The 17,158-nt window shown below is 38.5% G+C and overlaps 1 protein-coding gene across 1 annotated transcript in view; it reads left to right on the top strand.

Annotated features, from left to right (window-relative positions):
• The window catches only part of LOC137255198 (reversion-inducing cysteine-rich protein with Kazal motifs-like), a 97,421-nt gene that overhangs the window by 62,995 nt on the left and 17,268 nt on the right, over positions 1–17,158 (top strand). The window contains exons 6-8 of the mRNA XM_067792608.1: positions 9,887–9,971; positions 10,885–11,079; positions 11,466–11,596. Of these exons, the coding sequence (XP_067648709.1) occupies positions 9,887–9,971; positions 10,885–11,079; positions 11,466–11,596 (411 nt within the window). The remainder of the gene's footprint in view (positions 1–9,886; positions 9,972–10,884; positions 11,080–11,465; positions 11,597–17,158) is intronic.

Here is a 17,158-nt window from a genome sequence, read left to right as displayed (position 1 = left end):
GTGAAAAGATTATTTCTGTGGTTTGTGTCATAGTTGTAGATGAAGCAGATGAAGCTGATGAAGCTGATGAAGTAGATGAAGTAGATGAAGCTGATGAAGTAGATGAAGTAGATGAAGTAGATGAAGCTGATGAAGTAGATGAAGCTGATGAAGTAGATGAAGTAGATGAAGCTGATGAAGTAGATGAAGTAGATGAAACTGATGAAGTAGATGAAGTAGATGAAGCTGATGAAGTAGATGAAGTAGATGAAGTAGATGAAGTAGATGAAGCTGATGAAGTAGATGAAGCTGATGAAGCTGATGAAGCTGATGAAGTAGATGAAGCTGATGAAGCTGATGAAGCAGATGAAGTAGATGAAGCTGATGAAGCAGATGAAGTAGATGAAGCTGATGAAGTAGATGAAGTAGATGAAGCTGATGAAGTAGATGAAGTAGATGAAGCTGATGAAGCAGATGAAGTAGATGAAGCTGATGAAGTAGATGAAGTAGATGAAGCTGATGAAGTAGATGAAGTAGATGAAGTAGATGAAGCTGATGAAGTAGATGAAGTAGATGAAGTAGATGAAGCTGATGAAGTAGATGAAGCTGATGAAGTAGATGAAGTAGATGAAGCTGATGAAGTAGATGAAGTAGATGAAGTAGATGAAGCTGATGAAGTAGATGAAGTAGATGAAGCTGATGAAGTAGATGAAGCTGATGAAGTAGATGAAGTAGATGAAGCTGATGAAGTAGATGAAGTAGATGAAGCTGATGAAGTAGATGAAGTAGATGAAGTAGATGAAGTAGATGAAGCTGATGAAGTAGATGAAGCTGATGAAGCTGATGAAGCTGATGAAGTAGATGAAGTAGATGAAGCTGATGAAGTAGATGAAGCTGATGAAGTAGATGAAGCTGATGAAGTAGATGAAGTAGATGAAGCTGATGAAGTAGATGAAGTAGATGAAGTAGATGAAGCTGATGAAGTAGATGAAGTAGATGAAGTAGATGAAGTAGATGGAAGCTGATGAAGTAGATGAAGTAGATGAAGCTGATGAAGCTGATGAAGTAGATGAAGTAGATGAAGCTGATGAAGTAGATGAAGTAGATGAAGTAGATGAAGTAGATGAAGCTGATGAAGTAGATGAAGTAGATGAAGCTGATGAAGTAGATGAAGTAGATGAAGCTGATGAAGTAGATGAAGCAGATGAAGCTGATGAAGTAGATGAAGTAGATGAAGTAGATGAAGTAGATGAAGTAGATGAAGCTGATGAAGTAGATGAAGCTGATGAAGTAGATGAAGTAGATGAAGTAGATGAAGTAGATGAAGTAGATGAAGCTGATGAAGTAGATGAAGTAGATGAAGCTGATGAAGTAGATGAAGCTGATGAAGCAGATGAAGCAGATGAAGCTGATGAAGTAGATGAAGTAGATGAAGTAGATGAAGCTGAAGACAAACGTTATTGTCCGGGAACACAAGGGGCAGGGTTACACATGTAGACGTACTTACGCAGTTATAAAATCTCTTAAATGCAAAGTCAAAGAAATGATTCTTTGTAGTTTATGTGCAGTTATTCCCTCACTGCAATGTGGAGGCGATGATGTAGCCTAGTGGGTTAAAGCCTTCACCTGTCACACCGAAAACCTGAGTTTGATTTCCCACAAGGATAGAATATGTGAAGTCCATTTCTGGTGTCCCCTGACCTGATATTACTGGAATAATGCTCAAAGCGGCATAAAACTCACTCACTCACTTTCCCAAATGATACCTTTAGCAGTATGCAATAAGGTTGACTTCTTTATTTTTCATAGTCTTGATCAGGGTATTGCAAGGACGTAGTTAATCAACTCCAGGGGCAAAATCACATGTACTCATGGAAACAAATAAGGGTTAACATGAAAGTACAAATGTTCCTTTATTCTTTTCCAAGTTTCTGCTCTAGTACTTGTACTTTCATGCATTCCCTTATTTATTTCAAACAGTATATTTTCAATATTAAAACTATGACCCTGAGTAGTTTAATTTTTTTTTTAGCAAAAAACAACTTATTGTATTTTTTGTCAGACAATCTCTAAAGTCTTCAGCATAATTATTTTTCATTATTCTGTCCACTTATTATTGTGATCCAGTCCAAGCTACACCCACCATCCCACCTAAGGCCTTGATTATGAAATGATCAATCTGTAGTGTTTTACAGTCCCAACAGGTACTTCTCCTTTTCTTATTGACTGACCATCTCTTTTCAGACCAACCGTGAATTAAATTTCTGTAGTATTTTATTGCTTGATATTGTGAATGAGTATGGTTTTATGCCATATTTAACAATGTTCACTGAATGGTACACCATAAATTGACTTTACACATTGTGTCCATTTGGGGAGCCGAACCCAGGTCTTTGGTGAGAGGACTGAACACTGTAACCACTGGGTCACATCGTTTTTCAAAGACCTCATATTAGGCTTTTACCACTGAGTACCCCACTAAATCATTTGAAAATTTTTTATTGCAAGCATATTTAAATATTTTGATAAATGGGATATTTTTAAGACAAACAGCTAATTGACACCAGATAATTTGTCAACACAAGTGTGTTGAATCTTTGTCTATTGAATCATACTCAGCAATTTAAAAACTTGAAGAACATGCTTGACCCATACTTTAAGTTATATATGTCATCTAGAGAGGGGTTCTTGTCACAAGTTAAGCACAAGTTAAGCACAAGTTAAGCACAAGTTAAGCGTAAGGTTTCAGTTAAGCTAGAAAAAAATCCTTTGGGGAATATTTTTCCTGCCCTTTCTATATTGAACTGCAGAAGAAACACAACTCTTTGTCAGGTTTTCAAGAGGAAGACATGAACATGAACACTTACGTTTATGAGATATAATATTTTTCAAAACTGCATTTCTTTTTGCTTTTTAGTATATTACGTTCAGATAATTTACTGTTAATTTGTCAGTGCTATTTTTTGTGCTTAAGTTAGCTTTTTGAGGATGGTATAAGTTCAGTTTTAATTTCCATGCTGAAATTATAAATGTGGTAGTTTGTGCTTGGTATGATGGCTTTTATGCAAGGAAGGTATAAGTTCAAATTTAATTTGCTTACTGAAATTATAAATGGGGTAAAAATATGAAAGGGTTTGTCTTAAGATAGAAAGTCAAAGCAGTTTTATGCTAATGTTTTTGCTGACTAGCATATGAACTTTGCACATATATTTGGTTGCATATGCTTTTAATTAAGCACATGGTTCTATTTTAAAGAAACATACGCTTGTAAAGATGTTTATTCAGCTGGGTTAGGACATTCTGCTCAAGGTCCACAAAAGTTCATGTTATTTCAGATAAAATAAGTTAACTCTACATAAAAATATTTCAAAATATTTTTTTACAATGCAAACATCTATTTATCGATTAATCAAATAACGATAAGTTACTTTTAGTGTAAGATAGATGAGCATTTTCAAGAGTTGTAAATAATTTCCCTTTGATGTTTTGAACTAAAAAATGATGTATTTTGGAAGAAATGTCAATGCTGAACGAAATAAGGTTTTTAAAATTTCTTTTTAATTAGTGTACAAAATGCAAGATTATAAATGTCTCTTAAATTATAGTACAAATTAGACCACCAGTATCTGGTGGTAAGTTTTCATGGTAGGTGCATTGGAAACACACTCCTTAAGGCCCCTTTAATTGCAGTGTTGACAGTGTACGATTTAATACATACTGGCTCTGATACTGAGGAGCTATCAGTGAGCCTCTTTGCCTGCATGTTTGCCCTGGTGCAAACTCAGTGAATTCACTAACGCATTTATGACAAGATGATTTTCTTCCTAAACAATCAATAAAGACTGGTTTCCTGGCTCAAGGCAAGACTCTCAGGAAACGTATTACGGGGCTAGAAGAGATTGAAAAATAGTGCGCGCGAGGTGGCTGGAAGGATGTAAAAAGGTCCACAATTACCGAGTCGCAGGGACAAAACAAAAGCTTTGTTGTTGACTTGGTGTCGAAAAAATGTTTTAAAAGCTTTGCTTTTTATGTAATTCAAAGCATTAATGGACAGGGTGTGCAAGCCAGCTTGGATGACTTAACTCCAGAGGACCTGCCCTGCCTTGTACAGACTAGCGTGAAGAAACCAATGTAGTTTTGGCAATGTGCTGAACCAGTTGTTAGGAAAACAGTAGGTCTTTCCCTGGAAGCAGTTGTAAGGTAAACGTCCCATGGAGCCATAACACCCTGGTAGAATTCCTGCTGTTGATGGATACTTGAATTAACTTTCTGGATGCAGACTGGGGAAAAAGCTGTTGCTATCAGCGCCGAGACATGTTTAATAGCTCAAGTCTGTCTGCAGAAGTACAAATGAAATTACCATGGCTCAAATTCTACCGCTTACTGTTTATTTCTTTGCGAAATCTGTATTGCAACACTAATGAATTTATTTTCTGTGGAAATTATTATTATTCATTCAAATATTTTCTTAAACATGTTTAAGGAATTGGTATCTATCATCATAAATGTTAATCCCAGAAATCGCTAAGGTCTTTATCATAATGGTTTATCAGTACCATATTTTTCATGCAACATATATTTGGTATATTTCGTCTAGAAAAAAGTACTTCATTTGTTCTGAGAGACCATAATTTTTCATTGATGTTTGAATTTCGCATTTTTCACAGTTATCATTTAACATCCATGATACATTAAGAAGACATGATCGTGTCATTACTTAATTTATTTACTCATTTTCAGTTTCCCTGAATTTATTTCTTCACAAATATCCCTTATTCCCAGAAGTCAAAATGCTTATTGCTTCACCTTGGATTTCTGGCTAAGGCCAAACTAATTGTATTTCTTGTTTTACTGAGTTTTGTCCTCAGACAAGTAAAGGCAGGAGGGAGAATATAAATCACCAGTCAAAGCAAAATCTCACATGAGTTTGTTAAGTTCACACTCGCTGAGATGTTCAAAGCAGTGATTTCTAATATCTAAATATTGTTTGACAATTCAAGTTAAAGTCTGTGAGCACGCCTGCATTTTAGTTTCCAACAAACTGTCTTGCGTTGTCGAATTTTCACTCTCATATATCTCAACATTGGGATCTGAATTTTTGAGTGGAAAAAATTTACTTGTATTTTTTTTAAATCTTGAAAAGTCGACAAGCAAATGTAAAACAAGACATATAATTGGTCTGGCAGAAATGAGTCAAATGATTTTTTTATTCAGAGCATATGTAACTGTTCGTTGAAATATGTGTTATTTAAGTTCATGGGTTTTTTTCTTTATTAAATCAAGCACTCAGCATATTGCTCTCTACTGAACCCAAACACAGTGGTCCAAAGTAGTTTGTCTTTGCATAAACATGCCAATACTATTCCTAACTTCTAAATACCTATATTTCTTCCCATGACTCTTAAGAGTCCAGCTGTTTCTCCTGTAAGTATTTCAGACTTTTTTGTTATTTTATTTTCGCAGTGAAATTGCTTGTTTAAATTAAACAAAGATCGGGATCACCTTGCAGAAGCCCCCCTTTGTCATTCTCTTCAAACTGCTTTACAAAAACAACCCTCAAAAATGTCTTGATATGTAGAACTTCCATCCTGAGAGCTCTTTTGAAGATCACAAGTTAATCTTTACTGCATACAAAACAACAAGCAAGGAAATTTGATCTATTATAATAGATAAACAGAAAGTTGCACAGATTTTCAAATATTCGTTCAGCTGTGGAAAGTTTTGTTTTGCCCCCATTTCACAACAAGCCATTAGCAGAATGGGACATGGAGGCAAGTCTAAATATGCCACTTGATTTCTTCTCCCAGTTTACAGTCCCAGCTCCTTGGGAGAGCATTCGAGAATTTAAACAGGCAGAACAAGTGCTTTTTAAAGTTTATGATATTAATTGTAAATTCCTGTGCTGTTTCTGCTGAAGAGTTTGTAGCTCATCAGGTTCTGAGTCATTACTTAAATATCATGTGTACTTGTTTCAAGGCTTGTGTCATATTTTGATTGGCATTTATGATTTGCAAAGAACAACCTCTACAGTTTGGAAGGAATTTGTTCAGACGTCACATTTTCAGGTTTTGTGATAGCCTACATTAGGGGATTACGCAGACACCAGTCAATTTTGGTGACCTTGACCTTCTTTTCAAGGTCTCTTTGACCACTTTTCAAACTTGTGTTAACGTGATATCTCATGAACCAATGTACCCAATGTCTTCAAATTTGGTGACAGGATACATTTGGGGATTATGCAGCCACTCGATTTTGGTGACCTTGACTATGTTTTCAAGGTCACTGTGACTGTTTGACAACTCTTCAAACTCTTGTAAACGTGATATCTCATGAACTGTTGTACCCATTGTCTTCAAATTTGGATATCACACAGGTACCAAACATTTTTGGGTGACTTTGACCTTATTTCCAAGGTACTCTTTGACCACTTCAATTTCTTGTTAACGCAATATCTGATGAGCTGTTGTACCCATTATCTTATGATAATTACTCACTCACCAAGTCACAGTTCATCTGGGATATCTCTGTTAGTCAATCAAGCTGACATACCTGTCTTAGTTTTATATCTTTCAGTTTGAGCAGGACAACAACAAATACCATATTTTAATCTCTGTTTACATGATATTGAACACCAACCTTCCTTTCTGGGCAGTTTTAGGGTAGGGGATTGCCAACTGGTTATATTCTTTTTGCAAATATCCCAACATTCATACACGTGAAGCCTATTTTTGGTGTCCCATGCCATGATTATAGCTAAGAGCAGCGTAAAACTATACTCACTCACTTTTTAGTACGGTTAGTGCAAATGTATCAATGGCTGACCTATATAAACTTAAGCACTGCAAATCAGCAGTTTGAAACATCACCTCTTGTGTTTTATAATATGTCAATAATTTCCCAACCACACCAATGCTGGATGTTGGCATAAGTCCTCTGACAACAAAAGTAAAACTGTGCCCTTATCACTGAATGTAGTTTTCAAGTATATCTTTCATTGTCAATACATTCCAGTATGATATGTTTGAAGGCAGATCAATTGCGTCTTTGAATTACTTTACCACGTTCAAGCAAGAACATGATATCCAGTTGTCCAGAAACTATCATCAGAAGCAGAAATAGTCTCTGTCCCAGGCTCCAGAGAATAGAGAAAAAATAGTCCAACTCTAAAATGACTGTGTGAGTCAGAATTGCTTCAGCTCTTAGTTGTTCTGGGGTCCCTTTGACTTCAATTTCATTGGGTTTTTAGGGTGTTTTTTGTGTATGGAGAGGTATTTATAAATGAAATAACTATATTTCTTGTAGTTAACGTCTGAAGTAGAGACATACTATTATGTCCATTACTGTCTTCAGAAGTATAAGTAATAACTAGTTAGGGAACTATCATCTAAATCAAAAACATAATAGCTAGTTGTACAGAAGCTATCATCATTCCATGATTTCATCAGCAGTCGGATCCAATCAGACAAAACATGCAGATATTTAATGCAAGATGTGAACTCCTTTGCTGGTGTATTTCAAGCGGTGTGGAGACTATCCCGACCAGATGTCTAGGATTTGGTCTGATGTTCTTACATATTGCTGTAGACTGCACTATTTAGGCTTCAGCTTAAAATAAAGCCATTTGCACCATTCTGAAATATGGCATGCCTTGTTTATGGAGGGTACTACTAGCAATGCTAATTCCGTCTCCAGATGGGGAAGGATGCTTATAGGAAGTGTGCTTCCATGTGGCGACGGGTTCATAGGGGTCGGACTTCAAGCTGGGTGGTGAACTGGGTGGCGGCTAGGTGGGGAAGGAAGAGTAGGGTGGGGCAAGGTATATAAGGGTTTGTTGTGTGGGGTGCAGTATGGGGCTAGTATGGAGGGGTGTGTAGGGTGGGACCAGTGTGGTGGCTAATGGGCAGAGGAGCGTAGTGTCTGGCAAGTGAGTGAGTTGGATATGGAGAAAAGAGTTGGGTGTACGGAAGAGTAGAGTGGGTCGTGGAACAAGGGTGCAAGATGAAGGTTGAGGGTAGATGAAGTGGAGAACAGACTAGGTAGAGGATGGAGGTATTTAAACAAGGTGCCCAGGTGAAAGGTTGGGTAGAGTTGGGTCACAAGGTAGAGTTGGTAGACTGGGTAGAGATGGGTCAGAGACAAGATCAGTTGAAGTGTATATTGGTGGCAGGGTTGTTCTGGAGAGACAGATGGGGTAGACAACAGCATAGTAATACATCAGTGTGGCATTGAGCTCCAGGAACTAGGGAAGGTTTGGATCAGAGTTTTTTGTAGAGTGGCAACAAGATGATTCAGAGAGCTTAGAGGACTGTTGGATGACAGAAATGGCCAACATAGAGTAGGGTGGTTTACACAGAGGAGAATCTCTGAAGGTGTATCCAACAGTTTATGTTTTTCACTCCCTCACTTCTGTCATCTGCTCTGTGCCTGATACGGCGTGGTTGGCGTTTATATGGTCACTGATGGTTTGTAATGAACAATGCCTGATTTATGGCAGAGGTATGGTTGATGTTTTGTTACCCCACAAAATGCAGGTACAGCAAACTGTATGTTGTTGATGATGTTGCAATATAAGGATAAGGAAACACTTATGTGGGACATACAGTGATATATGTTGAATCTTCAGTGATAAAGCTATTATGTATTTGTCTATCACATATTATACATACTTGAATATCAAATGTCACTGTGAAAAAAAACACCAAGGTAGGTACGATGAATACAAAATGTCATCTATGGGGGGTTTCATAATGTGCAAGGAGTTTTGGGAGAGTGAGAAGCATTTAGTGCGCGGAAAGCTTTATTGATAATTTTTGGCATCACCATTTTGTGAGCTTGAAGAACATTGTTGTATTGCTTGATGATGGTATTTCTCACCACTGCCAGTTTTTCTGAGAATGAGGTTGTCTACAGCATTAGGATTCAGTATGCGGAGTTATGTTCCCTTAGGGGATGTGGAACTAATGATGACATGTTTGTGCTCCAGTTTCGTCTAGATTATGTTTAGAAGTTTTATCAGTGGTAAATGTCAAAGATCTAGGCCCTGTTCGAAAAGTGCTACTAGCAGTATGACTATAGTTAGCCTATGTCAAAATAAGGAATTACGAACACATTATTGCTATGGCTGTTGTTGATCTGCTTCTCACAGGGTTGTTTTCCTTACACAGACTGGATGCTGGTAGCATGGATGCATCCAACTCACTCACTCACCTCTGTACTGAAGTTTCAGAATAATCTAGAGCAGGAACTACTTGAGACTTGATTTATACCAGTACTGTTGTAATTAGTTGTACATACTATACCATTGCTAGCGTCTGTTGACCCTGCATCCAGGGTCAAGTAAAACCACCAGTTACCAGCAAGCAGGTTGTTATCGTCTCTGTTTGTTACTTTACCTGCTTTTCAACTAGTCTGTATTCAGCTGAATTAGAAGAGTTAGGAGATGGACACAAGTAGGCGTTTGTCGATACATAAGTTTCATGTCATGATTTGATCTGTGTCACAATACCTAACTCTGCAACATTATTGTGTAAGTTTAGTTAGATTTTGAACATCAATATTTCACATTTTACTACTGTCCATGAAAAGGTCAACATTTTTTTTATTCTCAGAGATTAAAAAGTTCAAATTTCCCATCTTTGTGCTTGAAAAATAATCATTTATATCTCTCATAACATCCAAATAAAAACAATACTCAAGCATATTTAAGTTGATTTTTTCAAAACTAAATATTGATAAACTTTTTGTGGATTGTATGTCTTAGAAGTAGTATTAATGCATTGATGTATCATCACAAGTCACAACACTCGTGTGTGTATCGTGAGAAGTCATGTTTTCGTCTCTGATTGTTGTAGCCATACTACAGCCATAGTCATTGACCACTTATTGGGCATTATTTTATCTTTGACAGGCCTACTCCATGAGGGACATTGGCTCCACCCACTGCAATCGGAACACGGAGAAGTCAATGTATAAATGTCTACACCGACACAATGGTAAGCAGACAGACTCCAGTGTACCTTGAAAACAGAATGCTTGGTTTGAGGTCACCATCAGTAGCTTTCAGTGTTCAGTGTTCATTTTGCGAAAGGAAGAGAATCTTAAATGTGCTTTGCTATCTGGTCGGTTTGAATCCCAAATTATGATCACATGGTTTGTTTGCACCAAACTGAAATAGCATGGTTTGTTTGCACCAAACTGAAAACATCTATTGGTGTTTCAGTGTTAAAATTTGTAGACAGGCATTGCTTTACTGAAATAAAGGTCAAATCACAACCAAATGTTGATTTGTGGATTGGTGGGTGACCCAGTTGTTAACTGTGCAGAGTTGTGTCCCTTGTATGAGCCAGGAAATTATTATGTGCAGATCTCTTTCTGGCTGCTGTTTCTTTGTTTGTCATGATATTATGAAAGCTCACAGAACCACCAAAATTCTATGAAATAGATGTGCATCACTTGGGACCTTCTCACACTGAAATATTAAGAGTTGTGTAAAATGAAACTCACATTATAGCAGTGAAAATAAAAATTCTTATTCATTTGACTATTATGGTTTGTGTGCACAATACCCCTGCAAGTGGCTAGATCTGAAATCTGCATCTCTTAAGTCTTTCCACCCTAAAATATTAACAACGGATGCAACGATTCACCCAGACCTCATTTCGATTCAGTTTTCAATATTGGATCATCGATTTGATCTTTTTCGATTTGATTCTTCATGCAAGTAAAAACATCTGATTTCATTTAGCTGTCAGAGTCAGCCTTTTCATGTGAAATCTGTTCTATGCCGTGGTATTGTTGGAATAATGATAGAAGTGACGTAAAACTACTCTCTCTCTCTCTCTCACTCGCTCACTCACTCAGCTGATGGAGTTGTCCAATGAAACTGATGGTCTGTTTGTTTTCCAGTGGGGGACAAGTGTTGTCATCAGTCAGTCCGGGACAGCTGCAGCATCGTGTGTCACAGCTACTTCCTGTTGGGGTCGACAACGGCACGAGCAAACCGTGATGTGGTTTACCGACATTGCAAGGGTGGCAGCCTGCCTGTGGCCAAGTGTGTCCAGAACCAGACCCGCTCAGCTAGAGCCAACATACCACAAGACAGTGAGTACACCTGTTGGGATTCCCTGCAGAGCAAGAGGCTTTCATGTCATGGTCTTGTTAGGAATTGATGGAAAAGGAATAAATAGTCCCAGACAGTGATTAATCACTTTGGGGTGTTCATTCATACGTCTTGTTCAGAAATACCTTATGGTTAAAGCCACACTGAAGGCCTGGGTTCGATTCCCCACATGGGTACAATGTATGAAACCCATTACTAATGTCCCCACCTTGATATTGCTGAAATATTGATAAAAGTGGTGTAAAAACAGACCCACTCACCCATACCCAATATTCCCCTTGTTCAGATATATGTCTATGTTCAGACATACCCACACATATACTTATTTGGAGACATTGCCCATTTCTCATATGTTCCCTATTTTCAGACATACCATGCTGTCAGAAGGCCAAGACACGAGAGTGCCAAGCGGAGTGTGAGAGAGTGTTGAAAACGTCCCTGAATGATGATGAGATGGTAGAGGCCCTGATCAAAACCTGCGACAGCCCAGACATGAGGGTAAATACTGACACCCTCAACCCTCACTGACATTACCATTACTCCTCTCCAGTATCATCTTGAAAAACAGAAGTCCACTGGCATGACTTTATTAATGTCATTGTGTTATGTTTGATCAACATGCTAGAATCAATCTTTAAGTGAACCACGAAGATCAGGGTCAGAATTGGTCATCAGTAGCCCATGCTTGTCATTTGTGCAGGATCGGGTGGTCAGGTTTGCAGACTTGGTTGACATGTCGTCATATCCCAATTGTATAGATCGATGCTCATGCTGTTGGTCACTGGATTGTCTGGTCACAACATTATTTACAGACCGCTGCCATATTGCTGGAATGCTGCTCAGTGCAATGTTAAACTACAAATACACCAAACCATTTTAATCATGATCCTGTGCACCTGGCTTTAGTCTCATGTATCTTACTATACAAGTACAGTAATCTTGAGAAGACAGTGGGTTAGCCCAGCAGTTAAAGCATTTGCTTGTCATGTCGAAGACCCACGTACAATCTTCCAGTTCCACATGGGTACAATGTGTGAAGCCCATGTGCTGTTTTCCCCTTGCCCTCATTTTGCTGGAATAATGCTAAAAGCAGCATAAAGCCAGACTTGTTCACTCTGAATAATTACAAATATAAAACTTGACCCTGTTTCACCTGCCAACACAATCATCACAACTATAATAATCATAATCAGTTTGACTATTGCTCTGAAACTTAGTCCATGTGGGGAGGTGGGGTAGCCTAGAGGTTAAAGTGTTGGTTCATCACTCTGAAGACCTGGGTTCAATTACCCACATGGATACAATGTGTGAAGCCCATTTCTGGTGTCCCCCGATGTGATATTGAGGATTTTTGCTAAAAGTGGCATAAACCTCCCTCCCTCCCTCCCTCCCTCACTCACTCACTCACTCACTCACTCACTCACTCACTCACTCACAGCGATGGTGCTATTGTCTTTTTGGAGTCTGGGGACAAAGACTTTCCAAGTTCAATGTACCTGTCCTCATGCTACTTGAAAGCTGAGTTTGGTGTTCATCACTTGGCAGCACAAAAACTGCATGCTCGTGTATGATTGGTTGATTCCAAGCAAGTGTGTTGCCGTTTCCTTCAAATGGAGAAAATTTAATTTAAAAAAAAAATCAGGTGACATCGTGAATTTAGCATTTCCCCTATGAGGAGAGAGTGATTGTCTGCTGATAAATGCACCTTTGAACATGAATGATGTTCCGGAGCTAAAACAATCACTCAGTCTGACAAGTTTCGTTTGACAAAAAAGGGTGCGCATGGCCGAGGTGCTGTTGTATTGATCTGGGGAAAGAATGCGCAGAATTTCAAAGGACTTAATTGGCACTTCTAAAGATAGGATTTAATTTTGACCAATTGCAGCTCGGATGTGTGGAAGCTAGAATTATCGCTGGTAGTTGGGGTCTCCGTAACTGAACAGGAGGTGTCAGCAACTGCCACCACAACGTCAGCATTGGGAGATGTTGGGGGAAAAAGTGTCTTGCAATATTCTAATGCTTTTGTCCAAATAAAGAGTTTCTGAGCTGCTCTTCAGAGTGAAGTGCCTAAGTCATTGCATATTGGTGTCTCCATGTGAACATTTTCATTATTATGTATAATAAATCCTATCACAACTGAAAAAAAATCTGTTTTTTAAGTGCTCAAATATGCTGCTCAAAGCTTCTATAGAACACATATATGAAGTCTCGTTCAGTGTATAAAATATTACATTATCATGTCATATCAGTGGTTTCATAGAAAGGTGGCTTCTGATTGACAAATCAGAATTGAGTATTTCTCAAATACATGCTTTATTTCCCCAGTATATTCAGCTGATACATACTTTAGATTGCTTGTTATTTATTGCTTGTCGTTCATGCCACGCTCAACCATATTCCAGCCATATGGCGGTGGTGTGTAAATAATTAACTCTGGGCCAGAACATTCAGTGATAAAAACCACGACCAATTATCTACAATATTGGATGCGATGACGTGTGCCAGCCAAGTCAAAGAGCCTGACAAACCCATCCAGTTACCTCTTAGGACAATTATGTGTGTGGGTTGCTCCAGCTGTTTGGATATTGGAGAGACAGTTTGATATGTATCTCTCATGCCAAATCAGTCCCTGTGGTATCTGATTCCAGTACCTTTTTCCAGTAAGTTTAGATCACCTTCATCACAGTGATGCATCGTGGGTGAAATTGCACTCTCCATCATTAAAGTTGAGAAATTCAACTATTCTGTAATATACCAACATAAAGAGAATGTGATGAGAGCTGAGTGGTTCCCAGTGATTTAATATTGCCAAGAAATAATATTCGACAGTTTCATATTTCAAAAAGAAATTTATCAGTCAGAGTTTTAATTTCAATTATTTCCTTGCCGTGAGAATCATACTCGAGGGCTGAATAAATTGAAACTCACATTTCACAGGCAATATAGAGGTAGAGATGAGCTCAAAGCCATTAGTGCTAAATTATTCATGTGAAATGTGACTTGACAATTATTTATATCTGGTCAGGTCTGTAAGAAAATATCTATCTAATAGAACTTGTTAAAGAGGAATAATCTGTCTTGAGGCTGACGGAATCATTGCCAGATCTGAGAACTGCATAGTAAATGTAGGGTGAAATTTCATTTTATGCGTCCTTAAAGTTTGTAGCTTGTCGTCTTTGAACAAGATTAAAATGTTGACTTTTTGTCTGTCAGTTCTTGTGAGTTCAAATTTGTAGCAAAGTGGAAGTTTTGATGACATGTTGAAAATTGTATTCCTCAAATGTCACTACCCCGAGAACTACAAACACTGGTATCACTGAAGATCCGGGTTAGAGAACTCCAGACACTGGTATCGCTGAAGATCCGGGTTAGAGAACTCCAAACACTGGTATCGCTGAAGATCCGGGTTAGAGAACTCCAAACACTGGTATCGCTGAAGATCTGGGTTAGAGGACTCCAAACACTGGTATCGCTGAAGATCTGGATTAGAGGACTCCAAACACTGGTATCGCTGAAGATCCGGGTTAGAGAACTCCAAACACCGGTATCGCTGAAGATCCGGGTTAGAGAACTCCAAACACCGGTATCGCTCAAGATCCGGGTTAGAGAACTCTAAACACCGGCATCGCTGAAGATCCGGGTTAGAGAACTCCAAACACCAGTATCGCTGAAGATCCGGGTTAGAGAACTCAAACACCGGTATCGCTGAAGATCCTGGTTGGAGAACTCAAACACCGGTATCGCTGAAGATCTGGTTTAGAAGTGGTATTCAGCAAGGATCGGGTGTTCAGGCTTGCTGACTTGATTGACACATCACCCTTGAAGTTCTGGGTTAGAACTGATCTTCAGTAAGCTAAGCTTGCTGGCTTGGTTGACATATATCATAAGTTCACAATTGCGCAGATCAATGCTCATGGTTTTGATCATTGAATTCTCTGGTCCAGATTCAGATATTTACGAATAACTGGAATATTGCTGAGTGTGGCATAAAGCTACACTCACTCACTCGCTGACACATGGCATTGTATCCCAAATGCATAGAATGATGTTCAAGATTTTAATCACTTGATTGTGTTGTCCAGATTTTGTCTTGTACATGATATGGCTGAGAAAGTGTGGCATCGAGCAACTAACAAACATGCAAATACTAGATTCAATTATGCCCAATTATTTGTTGATCTGGTCCTGACCCCATTATTTACGGTCATTAATAAAGAACAACTAATGCAGTCAAACCACAAAACCAACAAACAAACGCACAGGAATGTAGGAAGTGTTATGCAATATTGCCCATTTCTACCTCATGGGATGTGAGTTCCAATGCATATCTATATTCCTTTATCATCATGTCTATATACATGTATATCTGTATACATGTGCACATTTATATCTGACCCAGCTCATTCCTGCCGCCTTCGACATTCCTGCTTGTCATATTCCTATTTTTGGTAGAAGTTATAAAGCTGTATTTATCTTAATGCAGATATATATGCCTTATCTCCATCTCACTTAAGGTATATTGTTTATTTATTCCCCTGGGGAAAGGTCTGGTTGGTATAGTTACAGTTCCAATATGTGCTTGGCACCACTCCAAAGATATTTCTGGTAGTCATACAAGAATTGAATATATTCAAAATCCGTCTCTGCCTCGTGTGTGAAGACTATTGATAAAATGTGTGTGTGTGGTGTGTGTGTGTTTAATATAGAGAAAGAAACCTGATGGTGTTGGTCTGGTTGATCGACAGGATGGTCGACTGATGGAGCCTGGAATCCATTTCACTGGCGGCATGGAGTGCCGCCTGGTGGGAGAGTGATAAGAATGGAGCATTTGTGATAATAAGAGCCATTCTCCAGCATTTTTTCTTTGCATGTGTTCTGGTGTCCTCGGTGATGGAGGTGGGATGGGGATGCAGTAACTTGGGTCTTAATACTCTAAATTATCACTCTAAGCCAGGACCTTGCTTCCCGACTTGATTAATTCAAGCACAGATCCTTCATTTGAGGTTTCTTAAGCTAACAGAACAGCTGTCATTTACGGATAATTAATTTGAATTTCATACCTCGGATACAAGCACTTGGTCACAGATAAGATTTTATGAATGTTCAAACTTCAAACTGATTGGAGGGATGGTGTGTGATCATTGTGTTACTTGTGCTAAGAACTCATGCTTGTGTTATCAGGATTTGTTTGATCTCAAAAACATCAATATCTGATGTCCAGTTTTTTCTTGTAGTTGTCTTACTGGTGGGGCAGCTTTGTGGTTAAAGAAATGCGGCATCTTGCCCGTGACTAGGGTTCTAATCCCCATTTGGGTGTGAGTTTTAGTTTGACCAGGCTTTTAGCAATAGTCCAACAATATCATGGTTTTATCCTTATGGGAAATCGAAACCTGGTCTTTGGTGTGACGGGCTATCACTTTAACCAATAGGCTACTCCACCACCCTGGGTGCTGTTAGTGAAACCCATTTCTTGTGTCCCCTGACATCATATTGCTGGAATATCTTTAAAAACTGCATAAAGCTCTTGCTGTCTCTCACTCTCATTCACTCACTCACTCACTCTCAGAATAATTTGTGACAATTTTGAAACATGATTAGTTTATTGTGAAACAGTTTTCATGAGATGGTCCCAGAGCATTAATTTGAGATGGTCCCTTTCAGATGTCCTGCTCTGAGAATTATTATTTTTTTTATTTTAAAGAGTCATACATCCAGGTTGACAATTAAATTTCTCTCTCTAACCATCCTACTGGTGATCGGTGGCCAGTTACCAAGAGGTGAAGTTTAATCACACTTTTTCATCTTTTGAATGTAATTTTAATGGCTGATTCCTGATCCAATGAATTGCGAATGTTCTTGGATAATTCAATCTACGATTACGATGCACAGAAAGGGCGCCACCAACTGGACTTTTTAAATTGCTCTTTTGAAGTGACGCACATCTGAGTGTGAAGATCAGTGAGGGATTGATAACCCAGTATCACATTGAATCTGTCCTGTATTGATTACACCATTTCTGCATATTGCGGCCAGACTTAACCAGCCTAAGCGTTTTGGGGG

The sequence above is a fragment of the Haliotis asinina genome, chromosome 11 (genome assembly GCF_037392515.1).
Source record: "Haliotis asinina isolate JCU_RB_2024 chromosome 11, JCU_Hal_asi_v2, whole genome shotgun sequence".
Lineage (NCBI taxonomy): Eukaryota > Metazoa > Mollusca > Gastropoda > Lepetellida > Haliotidae > Haliotis > Haliotis asinina.
Note: the sequence above shows the minus strand (reverse complement) of the source record. Positions and strands in the feature narration are given on the sequence as shown.